Source organism: Seriola aureovittata, chromosome 5 (genome assembly GCF_021018895.1).
Source record: "Seriola aureovittata isolate HTS-2021-v1 ecotype China chromosome 5, ASM2101889v1, whole genome shotgun sequence".
Classification (NCBI taxonomy): Eukaryota; Metazoa; Chordata; class Actinopteri; order Carangiformes; family Carangidae; genus Seriola; species Seriola aureovittata.
In genome coordinates this window covers 281,400-298,207 of record NC_079368.1, presented here as the reverse complement: position 1 = coordinate 298,207, position 16,808 = coordinate 281,400, and the positions used below count along the sequence as shown (strand labels likewise).

General features: G+C 39.4%; 1 protein-coding gene across 2 annotated transcripts in view; it reads left to right on the top strand.

The window, feature by feature from the left end:
* The window catches only part of LOC130169473 (multiple epidermal growth factor-like domains protein 9), a 60,359-nt gene that overhangs the window by 12,216 nt on the left and 31,335 nt on the right, over positions 1-16,808 (top strand). For both annotated transcript variants that reach the window (XM_056376264.1, XM_056376263.1), the window contains exon 2: positions 8,897-9,101. In XM_056376264.1, the coding sequence (XP_056232239.1) occupies positions 8,897-9,101 (205 nt within the window). The remainder of the gene's footprint in view (positions 1-8,896; positions 9,102-16,808) is intronic.

Genomic DNA, 16,808 nt, shown 5'->3' with positions numbered 1-16,808 from the left:
TTAAGTACGGTGGCACTGTATGGGAAAGGCATACTTCAGCTCCCAGTAACTAGTCTAGTGGACGAGTTTAAATGTACCAAGGTTAGGACAGAGCTCCTGTTATCTGGGAGCAAAGATGCGGTAGTTATTAAGTTGGTTCCAAAACCCAATCAAGGGGAGAAAATGGAATCCAAGAATGGCGGTGCAGGAGGCGGAAGCAACGCTCAGGCATACAGAGATTGTGGGTAATGTCCAAATAGGCCGGGGAGGCTTGGGGCTTGTGATTGATTGTGCTCCACCACATCTTAACCCAAGGGTTTGTCTTTTATTGTCATTTGAAAGGTTTCCATACTGTGAAAAACTTAGTTACCGGTGCCAACAGAAGGAGGACCTCATGTATGAGGCAGCACTTGTTTCCATTCATCTGGTCGTGGAGAAGGGAGACTGCATGGACATCCTTAGTTCTCTAATGTGCTGTGATGATGATGCTAGAAAACCACTCCCAGATGAAATGACAGACTAGCTGTTGATTAGTTTGTTTATTATTCTCTGTCTTTAGTATTCACAGGTTCAGTTTCTTACCTGCAACTTAATTTCTGCTGTTGTTGACAAGTGATGGTAACAAAATTCATAAATATTAAACTGTGATTAAGTGATGGATCAATTCTAGCACTGTCACCACCTCCATAGGTGGAAGTATTTACCAAATGACATCAGCATGTTTTTTGATCCTTCATTGTCAGTGTTGTTGGACAGCAACATTTAAACATTTCTAGTATTTATGTTGTTCATTAAAGCTAACATAGAAATACCTACACAACTCTTTATGTGTTACTATTGTGAAAATTCAGACCAGATGTGTTGTATAAAAACCATCAAAAAAGTTAAAGCAAGAGCTTCATCAATAACTTTATTGGACATTATAAATTACATTAATTTAAACAATTTACAATACTGGAAACGTATAAAATAATGTAATAAATGGATCAATTAAATACTGTAGTGTACAATTTAGTCAATTGTAACTATTTAAAATAAAAAAATACAGTTGTGGATGAAGTTAAAGCTGAATTTCACTGTCATATGTAAGTTTGCATAGTAAAAAGAGGTAGTTGAATCAACAGTGCAACAGAATTTTTAGTAACCTGTATAATCATTATTCATCATGAGTGCTAATGTGTGAGACAGTTAATATTTATTTTCTCCTGTAACAATCTCCTAAATAAGTGATGCTGTTGGAACAGCACACTGATATTAGTCCAAAAGTCATCTGATTTATGTCTGACATTGGGCAGAGTGTAATAAGACAGTGAGGGTGTAGGGAACAAGTAAGAGCATAGCTGATAAGACTGAACAATGTTATGGCCACAAGTGTTACATTAAAAAATTACTATATTTACACATAAGGCTGTGTCTTTGTTTGGGAAGAGAAGATCTCCATGTGTGGACACTGCAGGGGGAGGTGGTGCAGGGCCTCCATCATTGTTGCAAGAGGTTGGAGATGTCCCCAAAGATCCAGAAAAAAACATTATAATAGAGAGAAATCATATCAATATCATATTGTAGAGTATAGAGATGGTAAGGTAGACACATCATATGAAATAGAAAAATTTGTCTACTAATGAGGAAGCTATGATGTGTGAAGACTGAAATATGTGGCCATGAGGACAAGTTTAACACAATTTCTACGCTTCTCCCACTCTAGTGAGGATGTCATCCACTCTAGACATCATTGCATAGAGAGTGAATGGGGAGACGTCTTCAAAACTACCAACTTTGGAGCTCTACTGCTGCGTCATACTTCAACATAGGAAGCTCACACACACACACCACCTTCACCACACCTAACACCCCATTTTTTTAGGCTAAGTAAGAGAATCACCTCTGCATAATGTAATATACAATATATCCTCCACAGTGATCAATTGAATAAACAACTGTCTAAAACTGTTTTAATAATTAATTGCCAACTGAGTATATTAGTAATTATCAGGTGTATCAGGCTCCAAAGTGCGTAACTGCAATTAATTGGTTGAAGTCTTTGCTGTTTTCACCTTGGAAATGATATATGTAGTAACCTAAAGATGTTATTTAATTTTATAGTTTAATCATATAGTATTATTATCAACTTATAACATGTTTTACCCCTCCCTCTCCATTTTCAAATGTAACGCAGTAACACATTTACTCAGAAACATTTTAACTGACTGACTTTGTTCTTTTATGTGAGAACATTTTTAAACAGTGATTTACTTCTACTAATTTCACTAATAGTAGTGACGCCATTCACGTGTTGATGTGCTGACGGCTATGTGGTGTCCCATCTCCAGTCAGTTTCTGTTACTGTTTCTGTTATAGTTTATTGCTGCTCTGTCTGAACGCAGTTAATGTTGCTGTTTTCTTCCTCACAGTGTATAACTACCAGTTGTACATTTAAACTTAAACTAGTTATGCTGCAGCACTCAGAGCTCTCTGCTCTTTTTAGCGACTTTCACTAACTCAGAAATTGTTTACATGCTGTTCAGATCTGCTAGTTACTTTAGCTTTAGCAGTTAGCACTAGTGTCTCTCTCTCTTCCTCTCTCTCGCTCAGTTGTTGTGGTGTTGTAACTTCATTGTAGAGGATTGTGATGTTGATAACATATTCATCAATGTCTGCTCTTACTTTTGGCACAGCTCCACTCGCTAACCAGAGCTAACTGTGCACTCTAACTGCCATCCCTGAAAATATCCTCAAAAATAATCAGACAATATCTTTCAAATACCACAATTTCCAACCTTCAATTTTTTCTATCAAAATTGTAGAGATTTTTGTCATCTATCACCCAGTTTTGATATTTTCAGATATCTTTTACTGTTCTTGAGGAAATCACCCCAAAGTGCAGAGAGGGCTATCCAAAGCTCTCATCGACGCCCTTGTTAAACTGAGTTCTGAAGCTCTTGCTCTCAAAAGAGTTAAGGGGAGTTCAAAACTGCAATAAAACCTCAACCATAAACTGTAGATACACATAAGATATCAATCTATTTATTGAAGACTTGGGGTAGCTGTGGTAAGGTGATCTTTTCAGTAGGACGTGTTGTTTTCCCTCTGTTCTAATTTGTGTTAACTTCTGTGTTGATGTGGGGTTCTTTGTAGGGCTGCTGCAATTAGTCGCTATAATCGACATAGATGATGAATATGCGCCAACATCAACGTTTTACGTCGAGGAATCGTTTTTCATACATACATTGATTTATTTCTGGAGGCAAGTCAGTATTAACCGCCATATACAGTTGAAACCAGAAGTTTCGAAACACTGTATAAAAAGACACAACTTTTTTTTCTCACAGTCTGACATTAAATCAAACTAAACATTTCCTGTTTTAGGTCAGTTAGGATTACCAAAATTATTTATATTTGCTAAATGCCAGAATAATGAGAGAGAGAATTTTTTAGAAAATGTTTTATTACTTTCTTCAAAGTCAGAAGTTTACATACATTTCATTAGTATTTGATAGCATTGCCTTTAAACTGTATGAATTGGGTCAAACGTTTTGGTTATCCTTCCACAAGCTTCTTACAATAGTTTGCTGGAATTTTGGCCCATTCCTCCTGACAACTGGTGTAACTGAGTCAGGTTTGTAGGCCGCCTTGCTCGATCAGGGCTTTGTGATGGCCACTCCAAAACATTGACTGTGTTGTCCTTAAGCCACTGTGTAACTAATTTGGCGGTATGCTTAAGGGCATTGTCCATTTGGAAGACCCATTTGCACCTAAGCTTTAACTTCCTGGCTGATGTCTTGAGATGTTGCTTCAATATTTCTACATAATGTTCTTTCCTCATGATGCCATCTATTTTGTGAAGTGCACCAGTCCCTCCTGCAGCAAAACACCCCCACAACATGAAGCTGCCACCTCCTTACTTCACAGTTGGGATGGTGTTCTCAGGCTTGCAAGCTTCCCCCTTTTTCATCCAAATGTAACGATTGTCATTATGGCCAAACAGTTAAATTTTAGTTTCATCAGACCACAGAACATGTCTCCAAAAATCAAGGTATTTGTCCCTGTGTGCATTTGCAAACTGTAATCTGGCTTTTTTATGTTGCTTTTGGAGTAATGGCTTCCTCCTCGCTGAGTGGCCTTTCAGCCCATGTCGGTACAGGACTTGTTTCACTGTGGATAATGACACTCCCCTGCCAGCTTCAGCCAGCATCTTCACAAGGGCCCTCATTTATCAAACGAACGTACGGCAGAAAACCATGCGTACGACCATTTCCACGCAAGCTTCGACATTTATCAATTTGGACGTGAGCGGGAGCTACGATCAGATCTCACGTCAGGTCTGAGCTCGCGTACGCAAATCTGAGTCTGGATTTGCGGTGCAGCAGCAAAATCTGTCTGAGTCTGAAAATAATTATTAAACAAACCTCAGCTGTCATTAGCATAAACAGTCACATATTTAGAACAGATCAAAACGGATTCTTAAAACGAATGAAACAAGATTAAAAAAAAATTTGAATTATAAAAAAGCACACATTTTTCACTGATACCACTTTTTTGTACAATAAAACAATATAATAGGCTAAATAGCCTAACATGACATCTAATTATTAGTGCCACGGGTGCTCAGCTCCGAGGCACTCCTCTACAGCTAGAATAGCTGAGAGGAATGCTGCTTACTGCTTCCTTCGTTGCTTTTTTTTGTTTTGTTAAAAGAGTGAATGAAGTTGTGACGGTCTCCGCTGAGACAGAGGAGAGGAGAAGCTACTAGCCCTCTCTCGCTGTCACTTCTAGTCGCGTTGCTCTCCTCCCCAGTAATGTTAAATTTAGCACAGAAAAAAACATAATAGTGGTAATTTAAATAGCGGTTCATGGGATTTATTAACCCTCAGGGGTCCCTCTGTCCTTTTTTGGACATTTTCTTCACTTTTCTTTTTTGATTTGCTGATCATTTTGGCTGTGTTACAGCTGAAGGTTTGGATTTCTGCAAGAAAGTGTCTTTTTTGACATATTTTTTAAATCTAATGTCAGTTACTGTTACAGGTCTATTATACACTGGTAACACATTTTGTACCCTCTGGGGTTCCTCGCGTCCAAAAAAGGACACACAAAGAAAATGCTATAAAATTATCATATATCAATATTTTTTTCTGCTTTTTTTGCATAAATCTCTTAAACCACTGCTCAACTTTTAAATATCATAAAATATGACCTAAAAGCTGCTGCATACATGTTGGGATAAAACAGAACGTTTGGGAAAAAATAAAATGGTTTCTATGAAGACAGCACAATGGAATGCATTCCAACCAAATGTTTATTAGTTTTCAGGATTTTAACCCTTTAAATGCCAGTTTGAAGACATGTTGCCTCTTGTTTTATTAAAAAGACCAACACAGAATATGAGATATTTCCCACATAATACATGATGGAGGGATGTGACATTGTTTTATATCAGAGTCTTTTATATCAAGACATTTCTCAAAACCAGAATATGATCAGGGTGACTTTTGAACACTGGAAATAAATCATGTACTCATCCCGGCAGTAGCCCCCGTGGCACTCAAAATTTCCCTGGAATTTTCTAGTTGCACATTAAAATTTGAAATAATAATAAATACAAGCAGAAATGTGTGTTTGCAAATTAACTCATGGCAAAATTGTGTAATTGTTTTTTGTTTTTTCCGATGGGTATGACACAACTGGAACAACAATTAAAAGCATCTGGTGAGATTATCATTGTTGCACTGTGGTTGGTCAGATGTTAACTCACTCCCCTATTTAAACAGATGCTTTGACAGTTATCAAATCATAACGATGGCAGATTTACTCGTTTTGGAGGAACAATACGCGCGTGTCAGACGTGAGAGCGTTTTCAGAGACCGCAGGGATCTCCAGATTGCTGGGTTTCCAAATTTGGTTGGAGCAATTGATTTCACTCGTGCGTCTGAAGGCACCATCCATGAATGATTACGCATTCATCAATCGCAAAAACTACCACTCTATAAATGTACAGGTGATTTGTGATGCCAAGCTATCACTTTTAAACGTGGTGGCCAGGTGACCAGGACACACACGATTCTTTTATTTTTCAAAACAGCTGTGTTGGCGCGCGGCTGCAGGAGGCGGTACTGCAGAGCCAAACTCATCTCCGTCACCCTCTTCCACACACCGGTTTTATGAGCTCCTGTGATCCCACTCTTCAGACTGACAAAAAGCACATCCTTATTTTGCGCCACCTCGGATGTCAGGATGTCGATCTCCATCTCTGAAAAGTTTCGTTTTTTGCCAGTAACTCTTCTCTCCATGTTTGACCTTAGTGGGCGAGGCCTCCGAACCAGGAATATTTAAGGGCGTAACATGTAAATGACGATCGAATTCAGACGCCGCATTTATCAAGACCCGATCATTCGTACGCTGGGATTGCTCAGATACGAATGTTTCATGAATCACACGTGGATCTTATCGTACGACCAATTCTGCGCTCAGATCTGCGCCTGTTTTCACGCAAGATTGATAAATGAGGGCCCTGGTCTTTTGCTTTCGTTCTTGGGTTGATAGGCACATTTCGCGCCAAAGCATGTTCATCTCTAGGACACAGAACCCGTCTCCTTCCTGAGCGATATGATGGCTGGGCATTCCCATGGTGTTTATACTTGCGTATAATTGTTTGAACAGATGAACGTGGCACCTTCAGGCATCTGGAAATTGTACCACAGGATGAACCAGACTTGTGGAAGTCCACAATTCTCTTCCTGATATCTTGGCTGATCTCTTTTGATTTTCCCATGATGTCACACAAGGAAGCAGTGTGTTTGAGGTGTGCCTTAAAATACATCCACAAGTGTGCCTGTAATTAACTCAAATGTTGTCAGTTAACCTATCAGAAGCTTCCAAAGCCATGACATCATCATCTGGGTTTTCCCAAATTGTTTAAAGGCATAGTAATCTTAGTGTAAACTTCTGACTGTGAAGAAAGTAATGAAAAATTGTCTAAAAAAATTCTCTCTCTCATTATTCTGGCATTTAGCAAATATAAATGATTTTGGTAATCCTAACTGACCTAAACAGGAAAAGTTGAGAAAAAGGGAGAAAAAAAAGGTTATGTGTCTTTTTATACAGTGTATGTAAACTTCTGGTTTCAGCTGTATTTATTCTCTATTTGTCTTTTATGGTCACACTGTTTCTCTGTCCTCTGGCCTGCTCTCTCTGCTCTCCAGGAGAGACGGGCCTGCAGATGTGTATCTGCAGGTGTGCATACACAGACACAGAGTGCAGAGCTGGACACAAAGCCAGATGTAAAGATAATTGAAGATTACTGGAGTTGTTCAACTATCATTGAACTTTAATGCAAGTGCAATAAAACGTAAAAGGCCAAAAAGAACTTTATCCAACCACCTGTTCAACCAACAACATACAGAAAAGAGATATTTTCATCTATCTGTGCCGACTCCCGGTGTCTTTTACACAACAGCATTGCGCTGGTTAAGCTAATAACGAACAGTTAGGAAACACTATCGCAAAAGCTGTCTGTAACGGATTATCATACTTCATCATGAATCTAAAACCGTGGCAGATTGTTGTAAAATGAGCGACTGGCTGAAACAAACCAGAACAATCAATTCAAATCCTGTTCAGAATTTATTCTTTAATAAAAAACCCCCCAAAAAACAGTCATAGTCTGAGCTAAATCAATTAGGATATGGATAAGATAAAGATACAATCCTAACTATACCATCCCTACAGCTGGTTAATGTCTGACTTTGGGAGGATGAGCACATCACAGTTCAAATCACTTCACACTAAGTCTTGTTTAACCACTGTTATTTTGTGATTATTATTTTTTATGGCGCGTAGTGAGATCAGTCACAAACATGAAGAATTACTTCATGTAAGTGTTGTCTGTTCATTAGTAGACAGAGCTTTTGTCCTTGTAGCTGATAAATGCTCTCATAAAGTCGTCTACTGCTGCCTGAAAATTTACACTGAATAAGTGTTTGAGAAAATGTTTAGGCCTGAATCTGGGATTATTGGTCATGCCAGCATGTCATTTAGATTTTCTGGAGAAAAATTCATTTTTTTGATAAATAGACTATTCGACTAAATAATCGATAGATTAATTGTTAGAAAAATAGTCGTTAGTGGCAGTCCTAGTTCTTTACATGTGTGTATATGTCTTTCTATAATTGTGAGGACAAATTTAGATAAAAATTATTATTGTGAGGTAATTTCGGCCGGTCCTGACAACTTCAAAGTGCTTTTTTAATGTTAAGCTCAGGGAGTTTCTAGCAACACACAGACACATACATTGACAGACACAAAAACCATCTCCACCTTTGTATATTAACTGTAAAAGTGTCTCAACGTAGTAACACAAGCTTTTTGGCGGCTCTTTGTAGACACCCCTACTGCCACACACAACAATACAAACACACAGATTGACAGACACACACAAGTGCACAAGTGCAGTTGCTGCCCAAACCTTCACACAACTGACTGTAATTGGCTAATTTGACTGATTAACTCAAGGTACTTTTTTACTGTTGTCCATGTTGTTTTATTCTAGCAGGAGAAATCTAACTTTATTGCAGATCAACTTCTGTTAGGGCATGTGTGTGTACATGTGTGTATACATGTGTTGCTATGGTTGTGGGGACAAATTTAGTTTAAAAACCATCATTGTGTTTGGCCAGTCCTTGCAATTTCAAAGAGCCTTTTGGGGGATACCTGCAGTGACTGAGGTCAGAGTTAGGCACCTTGGTTACACACCAAGCAGCAGGCAACATTCTAAACTTCTTCAGGAATTTTCTAGTTGTAATTAATGTCACAATAATGTAATGTAATATTCACACATGTAGGTCTACAGTTGTATCACTGTCAGTGCGTCTCATGCAGTATGTCTTCCTGTCTTTCTTCCCCCCCCCCCCCCCCCCAACCTCAGAGAGCTTTTGTAACTGCAGCAGTGGCGGCGAGGGGATTATGGATCCAGACGAGTGTGACAAGGTCACCGGCCAGTGCTCGTGTGTGTCGGGTTACGCAGGTCTGCAGTGCGAGGACTGTGAAGAGGGACACTTCACCAACGGCACAAGCGGCTGCCTGCCCTGCGCTTGTGACTCCTTCGGCGCAGTTAACCACCTCTGTGACAGGTGAGGCTGCTTCCTCTTCCTCTTCCTCTGGCCTATGGCTAACCATATTATATTTGTATTCAGAGGTTCCAGAGGACATTATTATATTTACACTGGATCAGGTGACTTTGTGGATTGTACATTGTTTTGTTTGTATGGCTGTAAATGAGTTTGCCCTACCTGCCCAGCTCCACATCTCACACAGAGCCTGTCAGAGAGCAGCTGGTGAACATGTGTCAGGGGAGTTGGTGGAGACCAAACACCTCTTATGATACATATATAATATATATAATATGTAGATGGTGTATTTACAGCCAGTTCTGCTGCTGCGACGTAGCTTAAACAATCACTTTTAATTTTTCTGGACCAGCATCAGAAACTGGTGAAACCAGATCATCTGATCATCTAGTTGCCATTGGATATGGCCCCGCCACTCAGCTGTCTGCTCTTTGACTCAAAGGTGCAAATGGCTTCCATACAGATTCACTCAGAAACCATGTGATGAGATGAATATCACCAAGCTGTTGCCATGGCAGCCACACTGTGGGTTCACTCAGTAACACACCTGACACAATCCTTCTTAGACAGTCTGATCCTGACTGCTGCTGACCCTGTTAGCCTAGCTCCTCCCCAGGAGCTTATCACTGTAAACTGCACAGATTTTTACTGTCTTAGTCTAGCATGCTAACGTATAGTGCAAATTAGCACAAAATGCAGTTGAAGCTGACGGAAAGATCTTTAGTTCATCAGCTATTTGGTCATAAACCTACTGTATGTACCAAAGACCTGATGGTTGAAAGGTCAGGGTCAATAAAGTGATTATTGTTAAACTTTCTCTCCAGACATGTTTTAAACTCTGTAAAAATCCTCTGCTGTGATTCATATTTAGTTGAACATGTTTTCACACATTAAACTTGGTCTGCAGCTCATCTCCTCTTACTTCCTGTTTGAGAAATGTGGATCAGGCCTTGTGCCCTGCTGACTACCTGCTGACTACCTGCTGACTACCTGCTGACTACCTGCTTCCTCCAGGTTGACAGCTGAAAGAGCAGAGAGTATCAAGATGGTCAGAGGAGGAAACATCAGAGAGCCTCAGTCAGACCCATACTCAAATGAGGAGTCTGTTGAGACCAGAACTGGAGACTAGCGGACAGATCAGAACGGTTAGCGTAGTTAGCATAGTTTATTTGTTTATATTGTTTGTTAGCTTGTAACTGGCAATGGCTGACACAGTGTTAGCGGTTGTGCTAATGCTAATGCTCGCCCTCTGTACTGACAAGGTTTAAGGTTTATTTAGCTCCCTCCCCCATCCCCACAAGTTGACAGGATGGTTCCTTAGGTTTGTGATGTATGAAACCCTGGCTCTCTGAATCTGCTTTTATGAGACTTTGGTTCACTGCAGTTCAAGGTGGAAACACTCAGTCATGATGTTGATGATTATTTCACTCATCATATGTCTTTTATAAAAACATCATATGGACGTTAACAAGGTTTAACACTTGATTTTCATCAGAGGATCTTTAATGCTGAGAGGTGTGTGTGTGTGTGTGTGTGTGTGTGTGCATATTTGTCAAGATGCTTCTTTAAAAGCCACAAATGAACCTTGTGGTACGAGGAGAGACGGCAGATTCATCCTCTGACGACTATGAACGATCCATCTGTTAGTTGCTGACATGTTTGAGACCAAAGTGGTGAACTGAGGGCTACAAACAGATGCATGCTGGGTAGAGAAGGCCATCTGTTGGCCTCAGGTATCGAATCATAACATCTCATCACACCTGGCAAAATTTCCATGTGATTTAATTTGTCCATTACCTCAATAATAAACTGTAGCAAGAACTAATGAAGTCAGGTCATGACGCACCTGCAACTGTGCACATGGACGCATGGACATTTCACCTGTATGTGTTGAAGTGGTTGAATAAAACTATTGGACTGAATCTTGTCTACTCCTGTGGTTTCAGGCGTCAGGAGCATAAAGGCTCAAAAACAAACCAGTTCATATGACGTGTTGTTGACCTCAGCAGAAACAGAGTTTCAGAGTCTCAGAACCTGCTGATGTGTTCACCTCAACCTGGCTGCAGTCAGGTGGTCCTGTTCTGTCAGAGCATACTGAAACCTGTAGTACAGTCGGCCTTTTACCTGTGGTGAGGTCTGGCTCAGGGTATGTCTTTCATCTCATCCTAAAGGCGTTGGATGGGATTGAGGTCTGGACTCTGGACTCCTCCACAACAAACCATTTTATCATAGACATGACTTTGCACACAGTTGAAAAACAAAAAACTGTTGACACAAGGATGGAGAAACATTATAGTCTAAAGAGTTCTTGTAAGATTCTCCTACATTGGAACGAGCCCCAGAACAAAAGTAGAGTGTGCAACAGGGAGCCACACAGTGTATGATGAATGTAGGTCAACAGGAGGAGCATTAAAGTGGTATTTGTGGTTATTAGACACTGGGTTGTGTGAGGTAGTCATGTACAGTCAGTGTGTTACCTGCAGTAGAGGAGCAGCAGGAGCACCGGTACACTATCAGAGTGAGGAGCTGCTGTGGGTAGTCCAGCAGAAAAAAAACGCCCACTGAAACAATCCAGTATCTGTTTCAATGTAGCTTTATGTAGAATATTTTCAGCTCTTTATCTTCCTGTCAGACCAGCACTTTCAGGTCAGCTGAGTGAATCAGAAAGAGCTCAATTTCACTGTGTTCTGACAGGAAGATAAATAGATGGAAATATACTACATGTAGCTACATTTAAGCAGATGGGACTGTTTTCTGCGGGCGTCTTTTAAAGTGCCTAACAGGTTTTTTTCTGTTGGCTGTTGGTGTGAAGACCCAACATGTGGATCTATGCCTAGCTTCATGTTGTGACGTGATGATGACTCTGAGAGCGTCCCCTGCATGTTTGAGTCACTGTTTGTGTGAAGAGCTAAATCCACACCATCCAAGTATAGCTGACATGATATCCCAGAGATATTTCAGCCTGGAGGACTGACTCTAATAGAAGACCTATTTTCAGCTGTTGAAACATCAATATAAACCAGAACTCTGCTGCACTTCCTTCTGATGTCATGAACAATCAGTTCAGTTTGATCAGTTTTACTTTTCCCTCCTCAGTGTTGAACCTGCTCTTTAACATGAGTCCATCATCAGTAACTCAGCTCTTTATCAGGCCTCAGGTTTTTGATTTACTCACCTTCCACAGGAATCACTGATAATGACGCGGCCTGTGTTCACTTAGTGGTTCAAAGTTCTCCTTATATCTGTGTGTGTGTGTGTGTGTGTGTGTGTGTGTGTGTGTGTGTGTGTGTGTGTGTGTGTGTTTGTGTGAACATGTACAGGGGACATATAAAGATTTTACTGATAAACAGCCTTATCTCTGGGACTGTTCTCAGGCTTGAAGATTCTTTTTTGTCAGTGCAGTCATGTTTATTTGTTGATGAACGTAGTTGAGCTTACATTTGTTTGATACTGGAATGTGCCAATGACCATGAACTGTGCTCTTTTACATTGGGTTTAGTGGATGTGGGACATGAAGGTATCGAACCGGGGTTTGGGAAGATAAATGATAAAGAGTGAGACACACAACAATCTGAATGGCTACAATGTTAGGATGGAGACGAAATGTCCATGGACAGGCAGTCTCTGCTAGGGGGTATGAAACGGACACATGTCCTCACCTCTGCACGACCGGTCAATCACAGCTTTCAGTGGGAATGTGGGTGTCTGACGGTGTATACTGGTTATACTGGCGTGCTGTACAGTCATGCTAGCAGCTGTTTGAGGCTACACTAAGGCACAGAGATGGTATGCTAACCTATTTTGCTAACAATGACAGTGTTAACATGCTGATGTTTCAGGTGATGTTCTTTAGTAGAAGTTGACTGAGGGGGAGGGCTTATTGTATAATGTTGTTTTAATCTATACAATATAACATAACATATATTTAATTCAAAGCAGTAACGGCTTTAGTTCAGATTTGCTGTCAGCATGTGAGAACCATGTTCATATCAGGGTGCATGAGAGTTAGTTTTCACTAATCTGAAGCATATTTATTTATATTTTAAGCATATTATTTTTGATTTGATCTTTATTTATTTGTACATAAAAACATAATAAAAACAATTCATGAGCAGAGAATCCAAAAACAATTTACAATACAATTTAAATAACAAACATAATAAAAACAAAAAAATTCCTGGAGAAATTTTGAATGTGCCTGTTGTTTGGTGTGTGTACTTCACTCCTCATGTGTCAATCTGTACAAAGGACGTTAATTTCAGTTTCATTCATGCTAGACACTTATCCTGACACTGACCTGGCCAAAATGACCTCACAATAATGGTTTTTAGCCAAAGTTGTCTTCACAATTATAGAAAGACATGTACACAAACGCAAAGAACCACACATCAACACACACACAAGTACACCGCGTTGATTTACCTTAGTGTTGCGCTCATAAACTTAAAAGGCTAAGAATTAATGAGTTTAATTAGCCAATCAGAACAGCTTCACCCATTTCTGCCCAGTAACACCTGCTCCTGAACTTGTATTGTAGTCAGTGGGAGAGGTGGAGGGTACTCCCATCATTTCCTCAAAATTACAGTAAAAGATATCAGAATGAGACCAAAACTGGGTGATACAGGACAAAATCTCTGTGAAGGTTGGAAATTGTGGGATTTAAGAATAGTTTGTCTAACCTTTTGTCTGACTGAAATGATCAGAGATGGCAGTTAGAGTTCGCAATTAGTGAGTAGAGCTGTGCCTAAAGTAACACGGCAGACATTGCTGAAGATGTAATAAACATCACAGTCCTATACACTTAAGTTACAACAACACCGCACTGAGCGAGAGAAAGGAGAAATGGAGAGAAAGAGACGCTAGTGCTAACTGCTAAGCTAAAGTAACTAGCTGTAGATCTGAACAGCATGTAAACAACTTCTGAGTTAGTGAAAGTTGCTAAAAGGAGCAGAGAGCTCTAAGTTCTGGAGCAGAACTAGTGTAAGTTTAAATGTACAGTAGGTAGTTAGAGACTGTGATGTAAAAAACAGCAACATTAACTGTGTTCAGACAGAGCAGCAATAAACTCTACCAGTAACAGAAACTGACTGGCGATGGGACACCACACTGACGTCAGCACGTCACCACGTCACCATGTGAACGGCTCCACTGGTATTAGTGAAAAGACATCAGTAGAAGTAAATCACTGTGTAAAAATGTTACTGCATTACATTTGAAAATGGGGAGAGAGGAGTAAAACATGCTATAGGTTGATGATGATAATATTTGATAAAACTATAAAATGAAAGAACATCTTTAGGTTACCAGATATATCAGTTTTATGGTGAGAAAAGCAACGAAATCAACCGATTAATTGGTAATGAGTCTAAGTAGCCAATAAGAATCAGCTTTGTCTATTTCTCCCCAGGTACTCCGTTAGTAGCGTGTGGGTGGGTGGGTGGGTGGTAACTCTAACAGTAACAGAAAAATGAATGGAGATGGGACACCACACTGACGTCAGCACATCAACACGTGAACAGTGTCACTACTATTACTGAAAACACATCAGTAGAAGTAAATCACTTTTGTAAAGGTGTTTCTGTGTTACACTTGAAAATGGGGAGAAAGGGGTAAAAAGTGTTATAGGGTGATAAGATTAATATATGATTATAGCCGCAAGCCTTAATTCGCGGGTTCTAACTGCTTTGCACTCCACCGAGAGAAACAGCTGAATTTTAGCTGCCTAATGCTTTTGTTGACCTACCTGCCATAACAACCTGAAGATATCCAACACGTTTTATGATGATTGGACAAATGGTTAATGAGTTATGGCCAATATTAGCTAAGCAAGATCTTCTTTTTTAACATGGCACATATTGATGAAAAGGCCCACTTTCATCAATCAAGATGGCACTTAAGATTTTCTTTAATAGTCCAGAACATGTCTTAATTTTGGTGAAAATTTGTTCACCAGATTTTGAGGTGCGTATTTTTGGCATGAGAGTGCATTTTTCACCGATCTTGCTCATTTGTAATTGTAATTGTAATTTGTAAATTTGTATATTTGTATATTCATCTCTCAAGGCGGTCTACCAAATTTGGTACTGATAAAGTAAAAATTCTAAGTTCTATTCATTTTACTGTTTTTAATGTTATGCTTATTAGCTCAAAATCCATGATGGTAGTCACTATTATCACAGAGCATTTTTGTAGAGAATATTAAGCTGTAGGTGTGAAGTAAATTTGAACATGATTTTACCCTTGTTGTGGCGGGGGCAGCATTTCAAATTTTTCACAATTTTGACTGTAAATTATAGCACCACCATATGGCCGAATGGGATCAAATTTTTTGTTAAACATTCACACACCATTTTGAGTTATGATACCAATTTTCGTTTGTCTGGCTTGTTCCAGCTCACTGCAAATTGAGCAAAGGTTTAACATGGCACGCCCACTTTCATCAATCAATATGGCACTGAAGATTTACTTTTTTACTCCAGAACATGTGTCCTAATTTTGGTGAAAATCTGTTCACAATATTTTGAGCAACGTATTTTCTGTATTTATGGCGCCCCTTAGAGGTCAGGCTCAAAATTCTTTGGTAGGCCTACTCCCTGTCCCGTCCCGAAGATATTGACCACTTTTTATGATGATCGGACCAATATTTAATTAGTAGTGGCCACCGCCTTTTGTGAAGATATTTTTGTTGACAGCGGCCATGTTTTTTCAACTGATCAAATATATATAGTATACCAAATTTGATGTTTCTTATCTCAAAATTCATAAAGTTCTATTCATTTTACTGTTTTTCAAATTATGCAAATTAGCAAAAAATCTATCCAGATGGACTTTTATAGTTCAATTGGCTGTTTTGTAGAGCAAATTGAGCTGGACGTGTGTAAAAATTTCAAGTCCATTAGACAAATGGTGTGAGGGGCGTGGTCTTTCCAAAATTTAATATTTAATCATTGATTAAAGAGCCGATAGCGCTCATACTTCTTGGGCCTGTAGCGCACATCATTTCCAGTTATTTGGCCAAGTTTTGAATTTGTATTGTAGTCAATGGGAGAGACGGAGGGTACTCCCATCACTTTGAGGTTAAAGTTCAAATTCTGTAAGTCTTTGTGCTAACATAGACACATTCTATGAAATAAGACAAATTTCTCTACTATCAAGGAAGCCGTGATGTGTGAAGACTAAAATATGTGGCCTGAACATTCTGTGCAATGCACATCCACTATAAAATCTGAAACGGACTCAAAATGACACAAAACATAAACTGCAATTTTGTGTAAACCGTAATAGTTTTCAAAATACCGATTTAACCCAAAACAGTCTAAAGTCTTGTGACCTGTTTGACATCACAACCATTTTTCTATGTTGAAGTATGACACAGCAGTAGAGCTCCAAAGTTTGTTGTTTTGAAGACATCTCCCCATTCTTTGTCAATGGGAATTTTTTCACCTTTTATCACCATTTACGTCACCATGGTTACTCATTCCCGATCGAGCTGCACGCATTGATATATATATTGTCTGGGTTTTCAATGCTATTGCATTGCAGGCACATAATAACTCACAAGGAAAATTTTAAACATATAAGATCAGCCGTCCCAAAACCGTCTCACACCTGTCCCATGACCATCCCTGATGAACCTCCTTCAGGTTAATGAGCTGACTTCTCTAATTGTATCATTATTCGGTGTTAATGAGATTTTCTCCTGTCGCTCCA